Here is an 18,797-nt window from a genome sequence, read left to right on the forward strand (position 1 = left end):
TGATGGGCTTGTCTCACTAGTATAATATCTTCAAGGTTCACTCATATTGTAGCATGACAGGATTTCTTTGTTTTTTGGAGACAGAGCTCATGTGCACTTGAGGAGCAAAGGGAGGGAGGGAGGGAAGGAATCTTGAGAAGGCTCCACACTCAGTGGGGAGCCCGATGCAGAGCCCCGTGAGGCTTGATCTCACAACTCTGAGATCATGACCTGAGCCGAAATCAAGAGCTGGATGCTCAACTGACTGAGCCACCCAGGCACCCCAGGACTTGTTTTTTCTAAAAAACCTGAATAACATTCCATTGTATGGATAGATATCTCCTTTAGCCATTCATCCATGGATGGACATTTAGGTTGTTTCCGTATCTTGGCTACCGTGAACAATAATGCAATAAACAGGAGTACAAATATCTCTTCAAGATCCTGTTTCTAATTTTTTAGGACAAATACTCAGCAGTAGGATTCCTAGATTATATGGTAGCTTTATTTTTAATTTTGTAAAGACTTTATTAAGTAATCTCCACACACGAGGCTCAAACTTACTACCTCATGATCAAGAGTCACATGCTTCATCAACTGAGCAAGCCAGGCGCCCCTATTTTTAATTTTCTGAGGACACCCCATGCTGTTTTCCACAGGGATGTACTGTTTTACACGCCCATTAACAACGCACAATGGTTTACATTTCTGCACATCTTTGTCAACACTTGTCATTTTCTTTTTCCTTTTTGTGAGAGTGTGCATCCCAGTAGATGTGAAGTGATCTCACTGGGGTTTTGATTTGCATTACCCTGATGATTAGTTATGTTGAGCACCTTTTCATACACCTGTTGGCCATTTGTTTTTTTTTTTTTAATTTTTTTTTCAACGTTTTTTTTATTTATTTTTGGGACAGAGAGAAACATAGCATGAACGGGGGAGGGGCAGAGAGAGAGAGAGAGACAGCATCGGAAACAGGCTCCAGGCTCCGAGCCATCAGCCCAGAGCCTGACGCGGGGCTCAAACTCACGGACCGCGAGATCGTGACCTGGCTGAAGTCGGACGCTTAACCGACTGCACCACCCAGGCGCCCTGTCACCTGTTGGCCATTTGTATGTCTTCTTTGAAAAACTTTTTTTTTTTTTTAACGTTTTTTTTTTTTTTTATTTTTGGGACAGAGAGAGACAGAGCATGAACGGGGGAGGGGCAGAGAGAGAGGGAGACACAGAATCGGAAACAGGCTCCAGGCTCTGAGCCATCAGCACAGGGCCCGACACGGGACTCGAACTCACGGACCGCGAGATCGTGACCTGAGCTGAAGTCGGACGCCTAACCCACTGCGCCACCCAGGCGCCCCGAAAAACTGTCTATTCGAGTCCTTTGTTCATGTTTAAACAATTTTTTAACGTTTATTTTTGAGAGAGAGATAGAGACAAAGCAGGAGTGGGGGAAGGAGAGAGAGAGAGAGGGAGACACAGAATCCAAAGCAGACTCCAGGCTCTGAGCTGTCAGCACAGAGCCTGAAGCGGGGCTCGAACTCACAAACCACGAGATCATGACCTGAGCCAAAGTTAGGCCCTTAGCCAACTGAGCCACCGAGGCACCCCCTGGCCATTATTTTTTCAAATAAGCTTTCTGTCTTTTTCTCCCTTCTCCTTCTGAAACTCTTATAAGATATACACTGTTTCACTTGATGGTGTCCCTCGCATTTGTCTCTTAAGCTTTCCTTGTTCATTTTTTTTCTTTTTGCTCTTCTTAGTAATTTCAAATGACTTGTCTTTGAGTTCACTAATTCTTTCTTCTGTTTAGTCAAATTGGATACTGAATCCCTGTAGTGAAATTGTCCGTCAGTTACTATACTCTTCAGCTCCAAATTTTGTTGGGATTCTTCTCTATATTTTCTCTTTGTTGATACTCCCATTTTGTTCACATATCATTTTCCTGAGCTTGTTTAACAGCTTTATGATTATTTTGAATTGTTTGTCATGTAATTCTCATACCTTCCTTTCTACAGGGTCCTTTCTGGAGATCTACTTTGTCCCTTTGGTTGGACCATGTTTTTCTTGTGCCTTGTTACTGTGTGGTAGGATCTACACATTTTAAGCAACAGTCACCTCTCCCAGTCTTTACACAATGGCTTTGTGCAGGGAAAGACCTTCACCAATCAGCCTAGCTAGAGATTCTGGGAGCTGTTACTGAGGATATGTCTTCTCTGGAATTAAGTGTGAATTCCCAATTTGAGAAGTTTTGCAGTTTCCTTATTCATGAGCCTGCAATTTCTTTCTCCCTCTGGTGTCTGTCTATGGTACTGCAGGTTCTCTGGAGCTGGTGTAAACTGTCCAGCTCCTTCTCGTTCTCCGCGGTTCCTGGGCATCTAGAGTACGGTGGGTCTCATCAATGCTGAGCTCGGCAAGAAAGAAACTAGTCCCTTAAAAAACCTCCTTCCCCAAGAAGCTAGAAACTGGGTACATGCTCCACTCTTCCTTTCCCTGAGGGAGAAGCTGTCAAGCTGTATCAGCCTCTGCCTCCATCTGTGTGAACTGTGGGTCCTCTGGGGTGGTAGCCAGCCTCTCGGCTCTCCTGTGTTCTCAGAAGCATCCAGGCATCTAGATCATGCAGGATCCCGTCAGTGCTCTGAGTCTGGCGAGACAACAACCAGTCCTGTAGACAGTACTCCCAAAAGCCGGAAGACTGGACACACGTTCCAACTCTTTCCCTATTCCCGGGGAGAAGCCAGAAGTTGGGAGTTTTTCTCTAGTTCTTTCCACACTAAGTTGAGGGGGAGGGCAAAGGTACAGGAGCGTATACTAGTTTAAAATACTGCTTTTGGGGGTGCCTGGGTGGTTCATTCGGTAGAGCATGCAATTCTTGATCTAGGGGTCGTGACTTCAAGCCCTATGTTGGGCACAGAGCTACTTAAATTAAAAAAAAATAAAATTAGGGTGCTTGGGTGGCTCAGCTGATGAAGCATCCAACTTCGGCTCAGGTCACGATCTCATGGTTTGTGAGTTCGGAGTCTGTGCTGACATCCCGAAGCCTCCTTAGAATTCTGTGTCTCCCTCCCTCTCTGTCCCTCCCCTGTTCATGCCCTGTCTCTCTCTCTCAAAAACAAAACACTGAAAAACTTAAAAAGTAAATAAATAAATAAAATGTAGTAAGTAAATAAAACGTTGCCTCTGTTCGCAGCAGCCTCCAACCTGGTGCCCCTTCCTGTCAGTGCTTAGATTCAGGAAAGACAGAAGCCAGCCCCTTGGGTAGCTGCCCAAGAAGTCTGGATGCCAGATATATGCTCCAGTCTTTCCTTTCCCCCCTCCAGGGGGGAAGCTAGGATTTAGGGGTTTCCTGGATGTGCAGGTGGGAGTGGCTCTGGCAACAGAGTTCCATGAATGTTCCCATAGGCTTTAATACAGCTGGCTTTGTACTGTTTGGAATGAGGGAACCTCTTAACTGGTTTCTAAGTTTCTCCCAAAGGGAACTGGTCTGTGTACTGCTGATCAGCGTTTCGGGGGCGGGGGGGGGGGGAGCGGGGAGGGGGAGGGTCTGAGGCTGCTGACTGTGCCATCTTCTTGACATTACCCCAAATCATGTTTTGACCACTTTTCCTGCAAGTGACTGACTTCATCCAGACTGACATTTCATTGACCAAAAGAAGTTACAGGACCACCTCCAAGTTCAACAGGGCACGTATATCCCTTCCACAGAAAGGAAGCGGAATATTTGATGTTTCTGCATCAGATCCTTTAAGAGTAGGCTTCATGCCTAGTGTGGAGTCCAACATGGGGCTTGAACTCATGACCCTGAGATTGACACTTGAGCTGAGATCGGGAGCCGGAAGCTTAACTGACTGAGCCACCCAGACGCCCCTCTGCTTCAGATCTTAAAAGCCACTGGGAGACTTTCACTCACATCTCAGGTTGGATGTTCTCAAGACACTCACAGGACACTGTCAGACACATGAGCGTAACTGTCTTTGGAGAATAATAGCTGTACCTTCAGTCTTCCAAATTGTGTATGAACACTTTTATTGGCAGGGTCTAATTTGGAATTCTATCAGGAAGTGCAGTTCCCAGCTCCACCTTAGGCAATTCATGGAGACTCCACAGTTGGTGGCAGTGATGTGCATCTTTCACCTGGACTACACAACAGCCAGAGAGACCTCCCTGTTACCTGTCCCTTTGTCCCCCCTCTCTTACTGGTGCTCCAGGCCTGCATGGCCTGACCCCACCTAGTCTGTAAGCCTTCAGTATGCTACTGTTCCTCAGACCTAGAATATTCCAACATCTTCACTTCCCCCCACACCCCTACCTTTCCTTCCCTTGGCTACTGGGGCCTCCCCAGGCATTCTGGTGCTGGGTGCATGGGAAGCACACAGGGCAGACAGGTACTACGCTTAGTTCCAAAAGCCGGAGACTATTGGGACAACTGTTAGAGCAACAGCCTGCAGTGGGGATAAATTATTACATGGACACATCAGTTCTAAGAACGCATTCAGATTTTACACAGAAATGTGAATGCTGAAAACAAAGGGAATAAAGTTTCGTCCATTAGTTTAGTTTCTTCCTCCTTTTCCAATGACTACTTTCATTTCTCCCCTCTCCCATAAGGCAGAGATATTATAATGTTCAACTCTTGTCATGCTATTTTCTTTTTGAAAGTAGGCTCCATGCCCAGTGCAGAGCCCAATGCAGAGCCCAGTGCAGGGCCTGAACTCACAACCCTGAGAAAAAGACCTGGGTGGACGCTTCTCTGAGCCGCCCAGGTGCCCCTCTGGTCGTGCTATTTTAGAAAAATGGTTTAAAAATACTTGTCTAGGTTGCTGCCCATATTTATCAAAAGCTCTAAGTGGCTTGTAAACAGTTAACACATTTAAATTTTTATTTTATTTTTAAAAATTTTAACGTTTATTTATTATTGAGAGACAGAACATGAGCGTGGGAGGGGCACAGAAGAGGAGGAGACACAACATCTGAAGCAGGCTCCAGGGTCTGAACTGTTAGCACAGAGCCCAACGTGGGGCTCGAACCCACAAACTGCGAGATCATGACCTGAGCCGAAGCCGGATGTTTAACCGACTGAGCCACCCAGGCGCCCCAATAGTTGACACATTTTAAAACGCTTTTAGTTAACAGAGGAGCCTAGTTAAAAAGAAGAAACATTTTCTGCCACGAGGTGCTTAGATGGCTTCGGTGTCACCCGACACAATCAGTTCTCCTGAGAACAGTGAATAATCAGATGCGACAGAGAGGATGCCATGATGCCCAGTCCTTTAATCAAAGAAGTGTCACTTGGACTTCGAAAACCACAGGGAGGGAGGGGAAGAGAGAGGGAGAGGGAGAGAGAGAATGTGTGTGTGTACACGCATATGTGTGCACACAGGGGAAGTATTTGAGCACAGCAGGGTAGTGAAAAGAGCAATCAAGAAAAATGCTGGCCCAGTAGAAGAAACTAGAAACCCTTCACGTTTGACGTGAAGCTATCTGCCCTCCTAGGAAAAGGTATACAGCAGGGTTCCAGAGCTTTGTGACAGGATTCCACATGTGGCCCGTTTCTCTGTAACCAAGTCAAGCATGATTCACAAGTGGTGATCTTCATTTGCTTTCATGAAAAGCAGAGCACACAAATGCTGCTCACAGGTCAGCATGCAACCAGCCACTATCTGGGCCATTAGTGTTGTCCACAATACCATAATTCAAATATGAATACGGAAAAACATGTGCCTCCCTACCTTTCGGCAGCGAGGATTGGGACAGCTGAACCTCTTCACGTCGCTGTCCAACAGGGCCGGAAAGCTACAGGAGGGGCACCTACGATCAAAACGGCAGAAGGAATATTGCTCAGGATATGGAAGCCTGACTTGGCTCCCTGTGACCGTTCCCACGAAGATGGGGTTTTCGGCTGGACAGCTGTATCTCCTGACTTTTAATTAAAACAGGGACTGAGGCTCTCCATCATGCTGGCTCTTATCAGAAATGCAGGCGCCACTCTGAGTCCTGCCTCAGTGTAAACCACTCCGTAAACACAGACCTTCTACCTTTGTGAGAACGCCTCACACCTATGTCATCTCTCCCCCAGCCCCCCAACCCAATGCGTAATGACGGTCCTCTAAACCAAGCGACGAGAGGTGCCAAGGAATGTGGTTACAAACATGAAGGGCAGATCTTCCCTTATTGTTACTGCTCAGGAGAAAACTGCCAGAAGACCTGGAAGATCCAGCTTTGTTACAGAGGTTTCGTCGTCTATGCCAGTGGGTAGGCCGTCTTCCTAACGGGGACTGAGATCACAGATGACAAGCTCCACTCAGAGGACTCACCTGACAAGCTCATCGGCGTAAGCGGCGGCCACTTCTTCTTCCGCTTTCCGCTCGTAGTACTTATACAGGACGGTCTGGGGAAGCACCTTCTCCAGTTCGCTGGCTGGGAATGAACACGTGCAACTGCCCTCCATGCAGCTGAGCTCTGACTACAAGTGGAAGGTCAGGAGACAAAGAAAGAAAAGAAAACTCAACCAAGTTTTCAGAAACACAAAAGCCTCAGTGGTTCAACGTATTCCTCAACGGGAAGCAAATAAATAGTGGATAAGAAGGAGATCACACTCAAAATAAGGAAAGCATGAATAAACCCTACAAAGTCCATCTCTGGCGGCACCAGAGGGCCCGTCACAGTCCAAACCACAGGGACATGGAGAGTGACGAGGAAGGACGCGGCACAGTGTCTGAAAAGGAGAGATTTGTGAGAAGCGAACGGATTCCCTCCACAGGCCCTGAAAAGGTTGGAGGTTGAGACCACATGGGAGGCGGAGGTGAGTGGTACAAGGGACTGACGAGAGTACAGAGTAGAACTCTTCCAGGAGAAAGGACAATGGCCTCCGGGACAGCTGCACCCGAGGGCCCTGGACGTTGTCTTCAAAGCCACCAGCAGCTCACCGAGTCCTTCCCACGTCACGCCACGTCCTCTTCTGCTCTCGCATCCATTTTTAAGGACTCCTGTGATTACACTGGGCCCGCCTGGATAACGCAGGGTAGTCTCCCATTTCAAGGCCACCAGACTAGCAACCTTAGTTCCCCTGTGCCACGGAGGTAACATTCCACAGGCTCTGGGATGAGGACATGGACGTCTCTGGGGAGGCCATCATTCTGCCTGCCACGCCGCTCTGCCCCCGTTACTCAGTTCTTGACTCAAGTACGAGCAACTTTAGAATAACTGAGGCTGAGTGGTTTGATTATTGGTTAGGCATTCACAAAATTTTGGGTTTTAGGTATTTATTAAGACAAAACTCCTTCCCACACCGTGTTATGCTAACGTCAAGAGACACCAACTCTGGACAGAGAAATATGATCTTGTACAGTTGTTCATTTTTTTTTCCAAGCCTACTTACCTATTTTTAAGTAATCTCTACACCCGATGTGGGGCTCAAACTCACGAGCCCAAGATCTAGAGTCACATATTCATCAGACTGAACCAGCCAGGAGCCCAACAGTTATTCATTTTAATGCAACTATCAAATTCTTCAAAAATTTTATTAAAAAAACCCCCAACAACACACTCTCATATATTCACATAGCTGCAAAGACCTCTGAGTTCAGGCTTTTTGTTATGAAAATGAAGATGAGTGAAGGAGGTGCTCCTGGAGCAGGCACAGGGGGACACCGGGCACGGAGAGTGACGCCACTCGCTTACGACACCATCGCTGCAAGCAGGGACCGCCTAGGAATCCCACACACGCCAGCCTGTCTCACCCCCCAAAGGGCCATTCCACGAGGCATGTGCACTGGTAAGTGTGTCGCATCCTCTGTGAACACCTCGCACGCGTGGACATGTCCCATGTTCTCACCTTCCCAGATCCGAAGACGGCCTCTTGGGCGTATCTGATGAGACACTCTTTGCAGAACAAGTGCGCGTCCGCACACTGCGTCAGCTCCTCAAACGGAAACTCCCCGTAGCAGCAGCGGCACTCGATCAGCTGGCCGTCCTGCGGGCCGTCAGAGACACTCGTGAGACGCCCCGCGCGGAAGCAGACGGGCAGCTATGGGCCACGGTCCCCCATCCCCAAACACGTTCTGAGGTAAAAAGCAACCTTCAGACGCCATCAAACAATGATGAATTGTTCTTTCCTCCCTAAGTCTAGCCCGAGATGCTAATACAAATAGTAATCTATAACCGGAGACAGGGAGAACCGTCATGGGTTTTTATTCTTTGGAGGCATCCTTTGTACAAAGTTACCGTATCAGGAATCCCATGTTGCCAGTAGAGCGAGCACACCTATTCTCCGACGCTGACATGATTACACGAGTCAGGGGAAAGTGGCATGAAGGACATTATTGCGAAAAGCTTCAAAAAGTAGGTTTTGCTCTCTTGTAAGAAGGCAGGAGTGTGAGGGGCTGCATCTGAGCCCCAGCTCTATGTGCAGCGGCCCCTGAAACTAGCTAGTGCAGCAACCTCCGGCACCGTGAGGACCGTGAACTTGCTCCTCTCGCTAATGGTAGAGATCGAGCCAGTCACCAGTCCATTCCCTCCGTGCTAGAAAAGGCCGCTACGTGAGGACAGCAGAGAGCGTACAAGTCACCTGGTACTCAGGTCAGACATGGCGCTTTCTTCTAACCCTTTGGCACCAGAACTAAATTTGCCTCTAAGAGCCTAACGGATTCCAGGCAATGTTTTTCAAGACGAACAATTCTGTCATTCTCTCTGCTTCAATTCTGACCCAGTCTGAGATCAAGAGTGCCAACCATGGTTCAAGTACCTGACTGCAAGTTGGTTGAACCACAAAGTCAGTACATCAACAGGTTATACAGGAACCAAAATCTGCCACCGGGAAATGTCGTAAAGAAAACAGGTCACGTAAATACCCAGAAAAAATGAATTCGTGGGATTTCAAACTACCTTTTGATACTGTTCTTCATTCATCTGCAGGGCGAGCAGAAAGTCTTCATGCTGGGGAACAAAAAATAATACGTGCAGATACAATTTAGGAAAGATGCCACAAGCATTTAGCATTTACTTTCATAAACACAAAAGGACTCAATTATGAAAAATCATCTCTTCGCTTACACGGTGTAGTGGTTTAAAAAGTTACCTCAGAGTAAATTTAAAATGCACCAGAAAGCTAAATATAAAAAAGGAAACCGAACAAATACTGGAAAATATGGGGGAAGCTTTCTTACATCGGATTCAAAATGTGGAAGGAATGAGGGAAAATCCGTGTACATAACACTTCTGAACAGCAAAGACTAGCGCAAGCAAACAGTAATGTGAACGGGCCACAACCTAGTCTGACCGGGTGTTTTGTCGGCATGGCTGGAGCGACGCAGGCACTCCGCTCACGTGACCGCGACGGGCACACCTAGCACCACAGGACTAAGTTACGTGAGCAATTACCCTTTGACTCATCACCTGCACTTCCAGGAACGTATCCCCAAGACGCTCTGGGGCAGAAAGAGGAAATGAGGTACACGTGGGGGTTTTTACCACGGAAACACCTTGAACGTCCACCAAGAGGAATCACCGAATCAACACGGGTAATGCAGAAAACTGCACACCAGGCGGTTTTAAAAAGGAAAGGAGAATCTCTGGCTTGCCTAAGAGTGACCAGCAGGGTGCACTATTAAGTTTAAAGGCAAGGGGCAGAAAAGTGGGCTGCCTTCCAGGTAAGAGAGCAAGAACAACAGAAAACAACCTCCTCCCAATAGATCTGCTTTTACATAAAATAAGGACAGACAGACTAAAAACTATTAATAATGGTTACATATAGAGGGACTCAGGGGTCATGGGAAGAAGGGATAGGACAGAAGGTAGGTCTCTCTGTTCCTTGTTTTACAGTTTTGACTTCAGAACTAAAAATATTTTATAAAATCAAATAAAAGCAAATAAAAAACCAACTCCTTACAACTTACAAACTTGTTTATCATTTATCATATCAAAACCCCGCTGTTTATCAAGTTAATGGCATAACCACATAGACTTATTTCAAGTGACTTTGTAATATTTTGATTTCATATTTTTAATGACATAATCAGACAAAAAATTATAAATAAATCTCAGACTATATTTAGTGCCGTTGTTGGCAATTAATATTGAGCTGGTTATTTCAGAAACGTTAAGTATATAGTATAGAGTGAAGAAAATAAGTCATTATAAAATTATTAAAAATCAAGAGTTTTGGGGCACGGAGCCTGCTTGGGATTCTCTCTCTCCCTCTCTCTGCCCCTCCCCAACTCATATGCTTGCACTCTCTCAAAATAAATAAACTTAAAAAAAAAAGAATCAAGATTTTTAGCAAAGAAATGCAAACAGAAAGTGGAGTAAAAAAAAAAAAAACCCTATAAACTAAATTCGAAACCGAAATCTCAGTATGAATTCCCACTAAAATAAAACAAGGTATGTTAGACAAACTGGTGATCCCAGGTCCAGGTCAGGCAAAGCAGGGTGAACCTGGGTCACCCTGTGTGCCAGAAAGGAGGGATGCTGTCAAGAATGACCGAGGCCAGGACAGAGACACTGACCCGAAGGGCGGGGGGGGTGGGGGGAGAGGGAGACGGAGAGGGAGTGGGGGGGGGGAGGGAGGGAGAGGGAGAGGGAGAGGGGGGGAGAGAGAGAGAGAGAGAGAGAGAGAGAGAGAGAGAGAGAGAGAGAGAGAGAGAGAGAGAATTTCAAGCAGGCTCCGCAGTCAGCACAGAGCCTGACATGCGGCTCGATCCCCAGACCATGAGATCATGACCTATACCGAAATCAAGTGCTGGACGCCCGACTAAGCCACCCAGGGGTCCCCTTTTAACACTGTTCTGACGAGAAATTGATGGCTGCCATGCTTTGATGCTGTACCATGAAATGTGCCAGCATCTGCAAGACCCACGGAATGCATGAAATTAGTGCTTTACGTGACAAAACCATCATGTGTGGAAGATCCATTAAAGCACAAGGTGCACTAACAGGTGTTAATGTGACAGATGACAGGTAACTGTGACAGATGGATCAAAAATTCTAATTTCTGCTTGAGGACTAGAATTTTATCACTGGCCACAATCACTTCATTTTTGAGATAATACCTGCCCCGTCCCTACTCCTGAATAAGAAGTTTTTCTGTCAGCATTTTTTCAAATAAAAAGAGTGTTTTGTGGGGGAAGAGGGACTGATTGGGCATCTTGCAACTCGAAGGCACCAGCACCTCTTGAGACCCCACTGACCGGTCAGTGTGCGGCAGAGGCACCGTGCCAACTTCCCGGTGGGTCACACAGAGCATCAAGAGGTAACGTGATCAAAGAAGTAAATCTTACTCTTTCATCAAAGGCATTTTAATAAAAAAAAAATTATTTTATTATTCACTTAAAAGAAGGCTCCAAGCCCAGCGCTGAGCCCAACACGAGGCTTGAACTTACAACCCTGAGATCGAGTCAGATGCTTAACTGAATGAGCCACCCGGGTGCCCCTCAAAGGCACGTTGAGAAACACTGAGTTCTTTTGTAATGTGAGTGCCTAGTGGTGCAGAAAGTGGTTACTAGCACGGTCTGGTGCCACCGACTTGGTTTATGCTGAGCCAGCGCTGCTACTGTTCTGTCAGTACGAAGTCAACGGAACGAAACAGGCAAAGGATGTCTCGTGAGGGTGAAAGATCTGACCTTGCAGACCTCCTGAAGAGTCCTGGGGGGCCCAGAGGTTCACGCGCTGGATCTGAGAGCCACCGATGCAGAAAATACAGAGCAAAAAACCCCCGATACATAAATATTCTGGTTGGCTTGCACACTTGACAGTTTACTCGAAGACCTGAAATGCTAAATGGTACCTCTCTCTGGTTGTTCTCCATCATTAGAGGCCAAGAGAGGTGAAATAGGTATGTTTATCAAGCTCCAATTAAAATTCTTTCACATAAATCTGATCTGTAAGTGGTGAACTTTACTCAGTATTATTACAAAACCCAGTTGTTTTTTTAAAGCTTTATAGTTTATGCAAACCAACTGTTTGAAAGAATATGCAAATCTTAAAAGACTTTTTTTAAACATTTTTAAGTAGGGGCGCCTGGATGGCTCAGTTGGTTCAGTGTCTGACTCTTGATTTTGACTCAGATCATGGTCCCAAGGTCATGGGATTGAGCCCTGTGTCAGGCTCCATGCTGAGCGTGGAGCTTGTTTGGCATTCTCTCTCTCTCTCTCTCTCTCTCTCTCTCTCTCTCTCTCTCTCTCTCTCCCACTGCCCTTCTCCCTAGCTCACACTCTCTCCTGAACAAATAAAAACAACAAAAAAAAGATTTTTAAGTCTGCATACCACAATGTGGGGCTTGAACTCATGAGATCAAGAGTCGCATGCTCTTCCCACTGAGCCAGCCAGGCACCCCTTAAAGGACCATTCTATACTAAGCCCTAAGAGCAAACCAGAACCCCAGAAACACACCCCAAATCCACTCTCCTACCTCTGCCATTTCCTTGATTTTCTGCTCATAGAACTCCTGCTCTTGCTGCACAGCTGGAAGAAGGGCACGCCGGTCATAGGACCTACAATGTCGCCGCTTATTTTCCAGAAAGAACATCCTCTTTTCTATTTTTATGTCACCTGGAAGATATGTGACCACACAAGATCATGCAGACAACTGTTGCTAGGAACACAGGGCGGCCATCCCAGTCTTCTGGGGCCCAGTCCCCCCCCCCCCCCCCACCCTCAGGCAGTGTGTTTGTGACTCTCGAGAACACATTCTATCGTCTGGGAAAACTTGGCCCCTTACCGTTCCCTAACGTATCATGCACTTTTTGACTTCCATGTTTTCTTCCCCCTTGTTATGCTCCAACTGGAAGGGCCCTCCTGTCGTAGCAGTATTGCACCGTGCAAATATACCAGTTTATTAGCCATTCTACCAAGGGCAGTTGGGTGTATAGTTTTGGGTTGTTAGGAACACGTCTGCACTTCAGCTGAGCACACGTGACGGAGTGGACGTGCTGGATCATAGAGCTGCATGTCTGCAGCTTCAGAAAACAGCACCAATTTTCCAAACAGTGGTGCCAAGCAAGGTACACTCTCCCTCCTCCGGCAATGCGTGCGAGCTCCAGTCACACCACGTCCTCACCACCTGTGCCATCGGCCTGTAATTTTAGCCATTCTGGCAGGTGCCCAGGCATCTGATCAACGCTTTTTGAACTTTTTACTTTGAACACCTTCCTACAGAACAGCTCAAATAGTAGTACCTACATTCACGGTAAGCAACATTTAGAATAAAAAACAACAGAATGACAGATGTCAGACCATGTAACTGATCTGTTCAGGTTTTTTACTTTTGTGGATTTCAGAACTTACATTTTCCAGAAAACTGTCTATTCCACCCAAACCTTCTATTCTTTCACTAAAGTCTCTTCTTCATAGTATCTTTTGCTTTATCAATATTTTCTACATCAGGTTCCTGATACCTCTCCCCCACTTCATTCTTTTTAACAATTAAATTAACTATTCCAGTACCTTGCCTTTCCCTGTAAATTTTAGGGTAAGGTTGCCTGTAGCCACCAGAAAGTCTTGCTGGGATTTTGACAGGAATTACATTAAGCTTGTATATCAATTTGGGGAGGATTTACGTCTTTCCTATGTGGAGTCTTCCTGTCCATGAACACAATACACGTCTCCATTGACTTCTTTCTCCTCTGATTTCTTTCTTCAGTGTTCTGTAGTTTTTGTCACACAGGTCTTGTAAGTGTTTTGTTAGATTTACACCTAAATATTTAATTTGGAGGTGTGGGGGAATAATTATAAATAGCATTGTATTTTAAACTTTGATTTCCACATACTCATTCTGGCATACAATTGGTTTTTGTCGGTTGACCTCGTACCCTGCAATGATACTGAACTTATTCAATAATTCTAGTAGTATCCTTGGAGTTTCCTATGTAGACAATCACGTTATCTGCTTATAGGGGCAGTTTATTTCTTCCTTTCTGATCTGTGCGTTTATTTTACTCCACTAGCTATAATTTCCAGTACATGCTGAATAGCAGTAAATAGAAGACATCCTTCCCCTGTTCCCAATTTTAGGGGGCAAGGATTCACCATTAAACAGGACATTAGCTTTAGGTTTTCTTGCAGATGTTACCAAGTTGAAGAAGCTCCTCTCAAATTCCTTTCTGAGTTTTAATCACACGCAGGTGTGAAATATTATTAAACACCTTTTCTGCACCAATTAATATGATGTAATTTTTCTTCTTTAGTCTGTTGATATGGTGGATTATATGGATTGTTTTCCAAAATATTAAACCAGCCTTGCACCCCTGGAATATACTCGACTTGGTCACGGCACACAATTTTTTTGTGTATCGCTATGTCCTATTTGCTAATATTTTATTAGCGATTTTTGCATGTCTATTTACAGATATTGGTCTAGTTTTTGTACTGTCTTTGTCTGCTTTTGTTATTAGAAGATACTGTATAGAATTAATGTTCATTCTTCTAAAAAAGTTTGGAAGAATTTTCTAGTGGATTCAACTGAGGCTGGAGATTTCTTTTTTGGAAGACATGGAAAACAGTGGATTTAGTTTCCTTAATAGCTATAGGGCTATCCAAATGATCTATCTGAACATGGGTAAGTCTTGGTAGTCTGTGTTTTTTGAGGAACTGGTCCATTTCACTTGTAAAATCTTTGTGTGCAAAGCTGTTCACAGTATTCACTTTGGCTATCTGTAGGGTTTACAGCGATATCCTCCATAAAAGGTGCTAACTCCTAATATTGGCAATTTGTGTCTTATTTTCTCGGTCAGCTTTGCAAGAGATGATAGGTTGTATTTTTTATTAATGCTCAGTTTACATCCAAATGCTCCCAAAATCTTCATGAGAAGACTGTGTAGTTATCAACGGATCAAACCATAAACAGTGGAGGGGGAATCCTGTCTCCTCTTTGAGCCAAGCAAGGTACAACCCAAATAGCAGTGCTTGGATGGCAAACGGCTGAAAAGGTGGACGATGAGATTCCTGGAACAGATAGAGGACTCTGAGACTATCTGTACTTATAAGCTGCTATGAAGAAAGGTTAAATGTATCTGTAAGTCATAAATATCAATGCTGTGTGTTGTCTCCACGCAGCAGACTCACGTGGAGTATGTCCACCCAGACTTTCAAAGAGCTTCTGACAAGCAGAGGAGACACACAGAGAAGGGCAGTCAGGAAGATGAAGCAGCAACAGACAGATTCCAAGTCTTCTCAGAGACAAGAACTATACCCATGGCAGGAAATTTCGGGAACATTTTGACCGGATATAAAAGAACTCCGTAAAAGATACAGCTGACCAACAAGGGAGTGGACCATCTTGCAAAGTGGCACTTTCTTTCCTCTACCACTCAAAGTTAGAAACCAATACGGAATGACTATGTACTTGGGATGCCTAGTCTAAACCGTGGATAAACTTAGCTGAACGAAGAACCACCTACACGCTGTCCCCACTTTCTTAGCCTTTGGCAAACATGTGAGAACATCATGGCAGGAGAGCAATGTACCACAGACTAGCTTGGGGACCTCACAACTCAGAGTCTATGGGTTTCCTCAAGAGCTCAGAAACCCAAACCCTTTCCAACTCCCCGGTTGCCTCCCAGAGTTTCCATTTAGTCACACCTGCAATCAAGTTACGTTAACTATGTGCAGATTTGAGAGAAAGACAAATAGAAAACAAAAGGGAAATAATCCTATTTCTGACATAACCTACAGGAAAATTTTATGGCGGGCTCTTTTATTGGACACAAACGACTCGGATCACATCTGATGTAAAATCCAACAAGTTTACTTGGATCAGATCTGATGTAAAGTCCAACCCGAAGTGACCCCTCTGGAAGAGCTTTCAGAAATTATTTCATCAACAACAGAATGTCCAACAAACAAGTGGCTGTTCAGGAGCTGTGTGCTTTTCCCGTGCAGAAGCCACTTTCTCGGGCACACGGATAATCAATCTCTGGTCTAGATAATTTCACCAGAGATAAAGTGAATTCTTGTCACACCTTCAAGACCGGCCCCACCCCCCAAGTTTGAGAGTGTCCCCAAACACTTTCTCACACGTGAACTCTGACACTGCACAGAATGTTCTGGTCATGGTGTTCCCTAGGCAGAAAGAAGGTGGGCGGCAACCACAGCCACTTTCTAAACACATGGATGTGCTCTCAAAGCAGTCCATGCAGTCGGTCCCTGGGCTGGCCCGGCAGGGCGGCCACGCCACGACTGGCCTTTACGGGCTGTGTGGGAAGGAGACGGTCTGCACAGTCACTACACGGGCTGTGAGCAAAACTCAAAGTTGGCCGTTACCTTGTTCAAACTTGAAATCTATGTAAGAATACTGATTCATTTCTTTTCTCTTTTTTCTTTTTCCACTGGTTTCTGGTGATAGCTCCTGCCATTTTTTAATGGCATCAGAAAAGGCCTAGAAATTGAGAAAGGGAAAGGTTACCGCTGTAAATGGGACACAAGAATACACGAAAGCAAGCCAGGCAGTCCCAAACCTCCTCTGACACACAGTTTCAGCTATCTCCCCTGCATGGCTTACCAGAAACGGGCCGGAGCAAAACGAATAGGGAGCATTTCATTATTTTCTCTTCTTTCACAAACTGCCACAAGGGCAGAAGCAAAGGCTAACTGACAAAGGGCGACATAAGGAAACACCAACTGTTCAAGCTGTCCTCGACTGCGTCCAGGGTAGGTCACCTAACAGGTGGCTGACGAGTTCCACTCTACAGGCATACCCTAAATGGTCTACCTCTGGCCAACACTCCCCATCCACTTTCCACGAACATCCCCATGTTGCTCGCGGCTTCCCCTGAGTCCTCTCCCCGTACAGCACACTGCAAGGCGCGAGTCTTAGGCCAGCAGTAATAATCCCTTTTCTTCCATACCCTCAGCTTCTCTCTTTTTCATATCTTTCAAATCGATACTTCAATGTGTTCGAGCCTTTGCCATCTTAAAAAAAAAATCCTTCCTCCCCTTGCCTCTTTCCCCTTTCAGGTACCAGCCACCACACCCCAGCCCAAACCTGTCAAAGGTGCCATCTGTCCACTGTTTCCTCACCTCACCTCCTGGACGTCTTCCAACCCCTTCCCATCGGGCACCGAAGGCCATCTTTCAACTAGCTTACCTACTTGGTAACAGGAGGCAAACTCTAGACCCCGTATTTTAGTCCCCGTGTCACCAGGCCTCTCAGCAGCACGGATGACGCAGACTGCTCTTCCCTCCCGGGGTCCCGCGCCCTCTCTGCCCACTCCTCCTCGCCATCCTCCTCCACTTGGCCTCTACATGCAGGGAGGCCTCCAGGCAGCCTCAGCTCTCTTCCTGTGCCTACTTCATCCAGGCCGGGGAGGTCACCCTGCATGTGCTGATGACGCCCACCAACCCACTTCCTTTGGCCATTCAAGCATCCAGATGAATTCTTTGTACTTGTAGGCCTCACAGACCTCACTCAACATGCTGGCAACCCAACACTTTCCAGATGGAATTCATGATCCTTTCCCTTCCACTTAGCTCTTTTACAGTATTCCTCATCCCAGGGAGGGACATCCCCCCAAATCCCTCTCACTGAACTCCTACTTCTAGAACATTCAAAGTTTGTGCTTAATATCTCTTGCTCAGGGAGGTCCTCCCGGAGCCTCTTGGTCCACCTTAGGTCCTCCTGTTACACTTTTTCCGAGCACCTTACATTTTTCTTTTGAAATGCTGCTAACGGTAATTACACACTTATTTGTCTGATTCTGCTTCCTGTTATTCCCTCTACGGACTATGGGCATCTGGGGGACAAGGATGGCTACCGAGCCCAGGCTGTATCTGCAGCTACCTGCAGAGTTTGCATTTCATACTCATTTGGTGAACAGTAAAAGGTTCAGGGATGTGTACGTGTTACAGGAATGTTGCTAAAAAGTCACATTCTGAATGTCTGAGGGGAGCAGCTAGGTTGGCCCTCCGGTAAAGTGAAAGCAAGAGAAAACGAGCATTCCAGCTCCAATAGAGGGAGCGTCACCCTTTCACCTTCACCTACCTTCCGTCCCTTCCTTTTCAAAATCTGAGGTCTGGGAACCTGAAGGGAATGGCCGTGCGCCTCCGCACTGCTGTGAGCTAAGCCCTTTGTGCGGCATGGATACGGCTCATCTCACAGCACCCCCGAGGGAGGTGTTCTTTCACAGCAGAGGCAAGCGAGGCTTACGGACGAAGGACCTGCGCCCAGTCAAGTTGACTAACACTGGGGTATGAACTCAGGCCAGTTGCACGACTAAACCTCCTTCCTCTCTTTGACACTGCCTGGTCCTCCCAGAGCGGTTCAAGGAGACCCACCAAGAGCCGGCCAACAGCACAGCTAATCTTACTGCCTTTCCATCTCCCCGACCAACGTCCTCCCTTACTCTGTTTCCTCTTTTCGGAGTTCTGACTATCTGAGGTGTTCCCCACCAACACTTAAAGTCACAAGTTTGTGTGGCAAGACCACTAATTCCTACCAAGTTTTACCTAGAAGTAAATGCTCCATACTTGAACCAGGGCTATCTGCAAAAACCCAGGAAAAAAGGCAGGGCAGGCACAATAATCTGAATATTATAAAGGAGGTGATCAGGGGCGCCTGGGTGGCTCAGTCGGTTAAGCCGCCGACTTCGGCTCAGGTCATGATCTCGCGGTCCGAGTTCGAGCCCCGCGTCGGGCTCTGTGCTGACAGCTCAGAGCCTGGAGCCTGTTTCAGATTCTGTGTCTGACCCTCCCCCGTTCATGCTCTGTTTCTCTCTGTCTCAAAAATAAATAAACGTTAAAAAAAAATTAAAAAATTAAAAAAAAAAGGAGGTGATCAAAGGGTAGATGCCATTTGTCAGCAACTAATGAAACCGGAATGTGAACTAAGAGCTTGTA

At 46.2% G+C, this 18,797-nt stretch overlaps 1 protein-coding gene across 6 annotated transcripts in view; it reads right to left on the bottom strand.

The window, feature by feature from the left end:
* Positions 1-18,797, bottom strand: part of RNF216 (ring finger protein 216) — a 146,381-nt gene that overhangs the window by 84,445 nt on the left and 43,139 nt on the right. For all 6 annotated transcript variants that reach the window (XM_045048239.1, XM_045048238.1, XM_045048237.1 and 3 more), the window contains exons 8-13: positions 16,227-16,341; positions 12,379-12,518; positions 8,859-8,909; positions 7,810-7,947; positions 6,290-6,438; positions 5,705-5,783 (exon numbers count right to left, since the gene is read on the bottom strand). In XM_045048239.1, coding sequence (XP_044904174.1) covers positions 5,705-5,783; positions 6,290-6,438; positions 7,810-7,947; positions 8,859-8,909; positions 12,379-12,518; positions 16,227-16,341 — 672 coding nt within the window. The remainder of the gene's footprint in view (positions 1-5,704; positions 5,784-6,289; positions 6,439-7,809; positions 7,948-8,858; positions 8,910-12,378; positions 12,519-16,226; positions 16,342-18,797) is intronic.

The sequence above is a fragment of the Felis catus genome, chromosome E3 (assembly GCF_018350175.1).
Source record: "Felis catus isolate Fca126 chromosome E3, F.catus_Fca126_mat1.0, whole genome shotgun sequence".
Taxonomy (NCBI): Eukaryota; Metazoa; Chordata; class Mammalia; order Carnivora; family Felidae; genus Felis; species Felis catus.